This window comes from Micropterus salmoides, unplaced genomic scaffold (genome assembly GCF_014851395.1).
Source record: "Micropterus salmoides isolate LMB-PRFRI ecotype aquatic unplaced genomic scaffold, ASM1485139v1 Ms_hic_scaffold_4, whole genome shotgun sequence".
NCBI lineage: Eukaryota > Metazoa > Chordata > Actinopteri > Centrarchiformes > Centrarchidae > Micropterus > Micropterus salmoides.
In genome coordinates this window covers 2,754,099-2,762,075 of record NW_024043372.1, presented here as the reverse complement: position 1 = coordinate 2,762,075, position 7,977 = coordinate 2,754,099, and the positions used below count along the sequence as shown (strand labels likewise).

Below are 7,977 nucleotides of genomic sequence, written 5' to 3'. Positions count from 1 at the left end.
AATGAGCCGCTCTCAGGAGCTCAGTCAATTCAAGCGTGGTACTGTGATAGGTTTCGTGAAATGTCCTCACTACTAAATATTCCCTGGTCAACTGTTAGTGGTATTATAACAAAGTGTAAGCCATGTGGTGGTAGGCCACATAATATCACAGAGACAGTGCGCAGAAGTCGCCAACTTTCTGCAGAGTCAATAGCTACAGACCTCAGATTGTAGTGTGGCCTTCGGACTAGCTCAGGAACAGTGCGTTGAGACGTCAATGGAACGGGTTTCCACGGCCGAGCAGCTGCTTCCAAGCCCTACATCACCAAGTGCAATGAAGAGCATCAGATGCAGCGGTGTAAAACACGCCGCCACTGGGCAATAGAGCGGTGGAGACGTGTTCTCTGGAGTGATGAATCACACTTCTCTGCCTGGCAATCCGGTGGACGAGTCTGGGTTTGGCGGTTGCCAGGAGAACGGTACTTGCCTGACTGCACTGCGCCAAGTGCAAAGTTTGGTGGAGGGGGCATCATGGTGTGGGGTTGTTTTTCAGAGGTTGGCACCTTAGTTCCAGTGAAAGGAACTGTTAATGGATACAAAGACGGGTTTGGTGTGGAGTCCTGACCTCGACCCGACAGAACACCTTTGGGATGAACTAGAGCAGAGACAGCGAGCCAGGCGTCCTCGTCCAACATCTGTGCTTCTAGAAGAATGGTCCAATGAACACACTCCTAAACCTTGCGGACAGCCTGCTCAGAAAAGCTGTTACAGCTGCAAAGGGTGATGCCAACTCCATATTAAACCCTACAGATTAAGAATGGGATGTTATTAACCTTCATGTGCAGGTAAAGGCAGGCGACCTAAAACATTTGGTGATATAGAGCACATTAAGAAATTATATTTACTCAATTATTCAGTAAAACCATGTTACTGTTACTTGGCCACTGACAGATAACATCAAACACTGCTGTTATTCAACGTGAAGAATTAACTAACATAAAAACGACCCCAGATTATTAGTTGCCGGCGTTACTTGCGGTTCTCCTTTGACTGAAGAGACGACGACACGTTTTCCAACACAGTTTGCTCCTTTTATTGAGTGAAATGAAAACCAGACAGGCGACTTTTCAAGGTCACAACACCACAAACACTTGGCATTACACGTCTGCATGTTCCTACGATTATCTCCCTCAGAGACCCTGCACCAAAAAGCTTTGGCAACTTCCATTTGTAAACTGAAAATCAAACCTGAAAACAAAACAAAACTCCATGTAGAAAGTGAAAATTAATGAGAAACAGATGGCGTAATTTGTCAGTTTTAGTAAAATGAGCGGGGCGAGGGGGGGTGGAGACATTTCAACCTGCGTTAAAATCAGTTAAAGTTGTATAATTAAACTTTCATGCCAGATCCAGTTTCTACCCTCTACTGACATTCCTTCGAGGCCACCTTTTCTCTCAACAACAGAAAAAAATCTCTTAGTTATTTTATTATGATTTCATAATTATATATATTTTTTTACTTTTTGTTTAAGTGTACATCATCTCAGCCATGTGTGACATCTTCTTGGGGATGTAGAGATAATACTCCATGTAGCCAGAAAGGTCCTCTATCGTGATGTCGTCTACGTAGGCTCGTGCCTGCTCCGAACACGAGCGAGGGGAGCCCGACGTAGACGACGACGATGACGGAGCCGTGGCGGCAGTGCTGTTGGTGCCGAGTGTTCTGGTGGGGTCCTCGTGGCCCGGCAGGCTCCTCTCGCACTCGGAGATGACATTGCGGAGCCCCGTGAAGGAGTACACCTCCACGCCGTGCCAGCCCTGATGACTGGTCTGGCACTGGCACTGAGATTCGGCCCCCTGCGGGCTCTTTTCCTGGGAGTCTGAACTATTCCTCCAGCCACAGGAGCAGGGAGCCTGGGGGCCTTCTGCGGAGCCGCTACTGTGGAGCTCGGATAAAGCCCGGAAGTCAGCGGCGTCTGCTGGTCCGGTTATCCGATGTGCTCCGGCTCCAGACTCTGCTCCGTCACAGGCACTTTTCTCCTCGGTCGACCGGGCTTCTCCGGAGCTTCCTCCATCCTGCCGGGTTGATGTCGCGACAGTAGCAATGACAGCGGGGATCTCTTGTAAGGACGGCGAGGAAACCACAGCCCCGATATGCGTCTCATACCCAGCACAAGACCCAAAAACCAGAGGCGAGATGTGGCTGGGAGAGCCCGAAGAAGAAGAGAGCTCTTTCTGGGCCGGGACGGCTGCAGAGGAGGCGCTTCTTCCTTCGACTGCAGGACGAGGCTCAGAGGCTTCAGGCACGGCCAGGCGCTGGTGCTTCAGGCAGCCACTAGGGGTCGACAGTGCAGAGGCTGCAGTGGAGCTGCAGTAGGTGAACTTCGGAGGGTGGAGGATGGGGGACTTGGACCTCCGACGCCGCTGGCTTCTGGACGCTCCTCTAGATGTTTTCCTCATGCAGCTAAAGACGGAGGGAAAAGGAATAGGAGGGCAAGAAGAGAAAGAAAATGGAGAGATAATGATGATGTTGCACTGATGTGACACTTTTACATTTTGTTTGTGTTATTAAGTCGAATGTGTCTGTTTCTTGGTGCCAATTGCGACTTGGATGTGGCTGTAAACACCATTTACAAGTTGGTGGCATCACATTTATGTTTCAGAGATTATTTCCAGCTTCAGAGGCGGATTCTGTCTGTCAGCAGCTGTGCAGGTGTATCCGCTCATAAACAGCTCATAGGTCGCTTTTTATAGCACATAAAAGTCTTTACAACATATTTATGGTAGAGCCCTTGTGACTTATGATTTCCTAATTACACATTGCTTTATTTATCAGTCGGCTGCTTAAATTGCACACAAAACGATCTTTTCTGTGTATTGAAACTTAGTGTTTAGTACAAATAAGACGACTGGTGTTGGTACATAAAGTGTCAGTATGTTGTGGAGTATTTTTATCACAATTCAACAGCCACGTCTAAAATGTTCTACTAGAGTCTAAAATATGTTTGTTTGTTGTCAGACAAGGACGGTGGGACCTCATCAGACCCAAAACCTTCACCAGCCAGGTCATAGATTCACAACACAAAGAGTGTTTCACATTTTCTGCTGATACAGAAACGTGTCTGTTTAACATCAGCCAGAAAAAAAGATGCATCAAGGTGCATCGATAATTATTTTATTATCACATCGCAGTCCTCTGAATCATAATCCAATCGAATGGCGAGATTCACACCCCTACTGCCTACTTTCGTCAGAGCCTGAACAATAAATGAAACTTTTTGTTCACAAGACGACACTCCCCTTCAACTTACCCGTGCCAGTTGTCCTTCGGGCAGCCGAGTTTGGGCTTCGCTCCGCTGGTGTCAAGACAAGCGCGTGATGCTACTCTGGGAGCCAACGCCTCCGAAACACTCACCGCTCCAGGTAAACTGCAGAGAGGGGGAGACAAACATATAAACATTTCCAGAATAAAACCAGTTCCACAGGATCTCTTGGACAGATTTCTTGACCAAGAGCGTAATCCTTCACATACATCACAGTGTTATACTCAGGTTTACGTGTGAGGTGACATCGCAGTGATTGAAGCCTACAAACTGAATTACTTCATAATGACACATTAAAACAAACTACATTCTTGCTTTTCACTGAGAAGAATAAAACCACTCCCTAATATGAGTAATGTTGAGTTTTTGCTGCCACGTTGGCACCAGCCAGCATTTACAGTATGTGGCAACAACAAACAGCAGCAGCAGCAGAGAACATGAGTCAAGAAGCCGGAGACTCAGTCTGTTATTTACCTCTCAGCATCAACCCTCAGCTTCTTGAAGGCCGTCTGCAGCGTTTCCTCTTCGCAGTCCTTCCCTCCTGCCTCCATGGTGGGAGGAGGCCGCTCTGACCAGCCACCCAGCTGCAACACAAACACAGTGATTCATCACTAATGTGTGTTATCATGTAGGCAATAAAACAATAATATCACAATATAATTATCCTCAAGAACAATTTAATAAGTTTGATTTAATTCATTTGAATCACGAACGAATCTGCATTTACTTCTTTTTACGTGTGCACAATTCATTAAGTTAACATTTTGGCCGTTTCTATGGCTACTAGCTGGCTTAAATCTTGCAGGTTAAATGGCAGGAATCTGAGCGGGAATCCACTGACAGGTTTCCACAACACAAGGACAAAAAATATTACAGTTGCATTAAACCATCCTAGTACAGTACAGGAAATACATCCCGGACAGGAGAACTTAATATTCTGACTACACAACACTGACTTACAGAGAACAAGTACGTTAAAACTGAGATGCTGTCTGACATATTGATTGGTAATTTGCTCATGTAGCATTGTTCAATAGTCCCTGCCAGTTCTGTTTACCACATCACATCACGTGAGCTAATGGAGACACAAACATGTTTCTGGAGCCAATAAAACACAAACTGAAGGTTAAACTGTGTTTTAATTATTTAACGTTATGCTGCTGAGAGTCTACATGAACTGTAAACTCAATAATCCCTCAACAAACCCACACAGACAGAATCAGCTGCCACCGCTTGTAAACAGAGGATTTCATAAGCACCCACCCTGTTGGCTAGTGCTAGTTTCTGTAGCTGCTAAGCTAACAGGCTAGCTGGCGTCGTTATAAACGATTCTTAAAAGTTTAAAACACAAGACTCACGGTTCAGGATATCCTGGTCGCAGTGCAGAGAGATATGCCCAGTGCATACAGGGTGTTTCCCTCCCAGCAGGCCCCTGGATGTTGACTAGCCAGCGAGGCTAACGGCAGCTAAGCTAAGCTAAAGTGACTGACAGGCTAGCCGTAGCTAGCTTGAAGGTTAGCTCCGTAGAGTCTCCGCGAAAACACGACCTGCGCCTTTATTTAAAGAAAGAAAACCCGCGTCCGGATGGCTGGACTCGTCTCTCAGAGCCGCTCCGGAGTATTTAACCCACCGGGGACCAGCAGCGGACACAAACAGGTCGCTTACAGGAGACTTTTCTTTCTTCGGCTTGTTTACAGACGAACCGCAGTGACTCTGCAACAACGCTGCTGACGTCAGCGGCCAGAAACACGCACCGTGACGTCACCGTCTGATATTGGGAAACATCTCGCGCAGCAGGATCGATACAGACACGTCTTTTACACGCAGAGTCTCTGGGAGGCCGAAGAGACGAAACGCGAGCAGCGTTACATCTCTGTTATATAACAGAGATCAATATGTGAGTTTCTGTCCCCTCAGAGGGGCGTGGCCTTCAGCTGGACTCCAGCCACAACACATTACTGTCGGTAATAATAATAATAATAATAATAATCTTTATTTAGAGAGCACTTCTCAAAAACCAGTTACAAAGTGTAAAAACAAGAAAACACATAAAAACAATTATATGCTAAAATACGTTTAAAATAAATATAAAATATATTAAATAAAAAAATAATAATAATAAAAAATAAATAAAAATATAATAAATAAAATCAGGAAAGGCTCTCCTATAAAAGTATGTTTTAAGAAGGGAATTAAAAGACTCTGCAGACCTGATTTCCTCGGGCAGGCTGTTCCAGAGCCTCGGGGCCCTGACAGCAAACTGTCCCCTTTAGTTTTCAGTCGAGACTCTGGAACAGACAGCAGACCTCTGCCCGAGGATCTCAAGGTACGTGCTAAAAGGTCAGAGATATAACGAGGCGAGAGGCCACGAAGAGCTTTAAAAGTGATCAATAGAATTTTAAATTCTAAAACATACTGGGAGCCAGTGTAATGAAGCTAAAATAGGAGTAATGTGGTCATATTTCTTTGTTCTGGTTAAAAGCCTGGCAGCTGAGTTCTGGACAGTCTGGAGTCGATCAATAGATTTTGGGGTTAAACAGGTGAAAAGGCTGTTGCAATAATCCAGGCGTGATGAGATGAAGGCGTGTAACCCCAGTGACTGTCCTGTGCTGGAAAGTAACTCAAGTACTGCACTTCAGTGCAGATTTAGGAACTTGAACTTTACTTGAGTGTTATGCAACTTTGTACTCCTTAACAGCTGTAGCTCCCATTTACTTTACACACTCAACAAATAAATATAATCAACTAACACACACAAGGCGTATTAGCCTACACCATGTGTGTATGTGTGTTGATTTATTTTATTTCTTTATTTATCTATTTTAGCACAACCTTTTTATATTTATTGTCTATGTATCATGTATTTCTTGTGCTTTACAGGCTATACTTATTTACTTTATTGCTGATATGTGACTTGTGTGGTGTATTGTGTTTTGTTTCTGGAAAGTGAATGGCACACACTGATGCTCTGCACAAATAAAGTTCCTAACAGATGAATAATTGTCTTATTAGGCCGGACATGTAGGTATCCACCGGTATATGAAGTAATTAAAATGATCTCCACCTTTATCAGCTGCAACATTAAAGTGGTAATTAATCAATAATTATAATCCAATAATGTAATATAGGCCTGCAGTAGGCATTTTGCACAATGACTATACTTTTAGGCTACATTTGGTGCTTTAGGCCTTTTGATGCTGATATTTTGTACTTTCACATAAGTAAAATTTTAAATGCATTAATAAAAAGTATTTCTACACTGTGGTATTGCTACTTTTACTCTTCTTCCACCTTTGGAAGTATCCAAGATAATGTGACAATGAGTTTGTGTTGGGCAGATTAATCAATAGCAGTTGAATAATAACAGAAATGATAAATGTGTTCACGTCTTTGAGGTTTGCTGAAGTCTTAGAGACTTTAATGAAATGTTTTTATACATTTTTTAGATCTCGTTTTATTTTATCAAAGTGATTTTATTCTGTTTTTATTGCGTATTGTTTGCTTTAATTCCACTGCTTTCTTTTGGCCTGTGTAAAGCGATGGTTCTCAGACTTTTTCATGTCGAGGGCCCCTAAACTGACACAAAATAGACCACAGACCCCCATCTGATTAGATTTTGTCCCAGAATCACCCAGCTACAGTGTCTGAAACACATGACCAAATAATCCTACATTATATCATTGTGCTACTTATGGATGGCTTTATATTGCATATAAATGATTCCCCTTTTTGCAGGGGACCCCCTGAAGCTCCATTTAGGACCCCTAGGGGTCCCCAGACGCCACTTTGAAAACACTTTGAGTAGCTCATAACAGTTCAAATGTTTTAACTGTTCTCATTTAAGAGTAGCCTCAAGACTTTCCTCTTTGATAAAGCTTATAGTTAGGGCTGGCTCAGGTGAGTCCTGAACCATCCTAGACCGCCGGGGGACTTCCCATGATGCACTGAGCTCCTCTCTCCCTCCTTATGCAAACTCATCCCATTAATGCATGTCACTAACTCCACTTCTTCCCTCTCCTGTAGTTTCTCGTCCATCTCTTCTCTCCCTCTGTAGCTTTCTGCAGGTGTTTCTGGCTCTGGATCTGTGGAGTCTGGATCTGTGGAGTCTGGATCTGTGGTTGTGGGTTTCCTGAACCGGCTGGACACCGGCTACAACAACCTGTTGTAATGTGACCAATAAACCTTGTACCTTATTTTCCATATTAGTCTGAGTTTCCACAGGTTGTAAATTATATCTTTGCAAATTCATCATTCAAACCTCATCAAAACAAACAAACAAGCCATCAAAAATTTCTCACAGACGTGGAAACTTATCTTACTTTCATGAAGTACTTACCTGAATATGGTATTTTAACTTTGTGACACCCCTTTGTCGTCAGATAAAATCATCTTCTAAACTGCATTAAAAGCACACATCTCTGATTAGTTCATTCCTCTTTAATTATTATCTTATTTTATTTGTCCTCTGTAGTTTCTCTGCACAGTTATGAACTGTTGGCCTGTATTCTTTCAACAAACATGAGGAAAACTAACAAATTAAAATACTAAAACTTTTTATTTTTCCAACTCAAACGCTTCATACTTCATCGTGAGAGCTCACGGGCGGATGTGGCCCAATCAGACGGCGCCAACTGGACGTTGTTCCCGGAACGTTCTGCCTTCGTCCAATCAGAAC

The 7,977-nt window shown here is 43.7% G+C and overlaps 1 protein-coding gene across 1 annotated transcript; it reads right to left on the bottom strand.

Annotated features, from left to right (window-relative positions):
• Positions 1-1,048: 1,048 nt before the first annotated feature.
• oser1 (oxidative stress responsive serine-rich 1) lies at positions 1,049-5,180 on the bottom strand. The gene is made up of 4 exons (XM_038696165.1): positions 4,661-5,180; positions 3,777-3,886; positions 3,291-3,407; positions 1,049-2,443 (listed from the first exon to the last, which is right to left on the bottom strand). Exons 2-4 carry the CDS (start codon positions 3,851-3,853, stop codon positions 1,507-1,509), a joined length of 1,131 nt encoding a protein of 376 aa, XP_038552093.1. The 5' UTR covers positions 3,854-3,886; positions 4,661-5,180; the 3' UTR covers positions 1,049-1,506.
• Positions 5,181-7,977: the final 2,797 nt, after the last annotated feature.

Bases quoted from the DNA above. Each gene is read 5' to 3' on its own strand.
- oser1 (XM_038696165.1), bottom strand. From the start codon at position 3,853: ATGGAGGCAGGAGGGAAGGACTGCGAAGAGGAAACGCTGCAGACGGCC. The intron at 3,408-3,776 runs GTAAATAACAGA...CCCTCTCTGCAG, and splicing joins CTGAGGGTTGATGCTGAGAG to TTTACCTGGAGCGGTGAGTG. The intron at 2,444-3,290 runs GTAAGTTGAAGG...CTCCGTCTTTAG, and splicing joins CCGAAGGACAACTGGCACGG to CTGCATGAGGAAAACATCTA.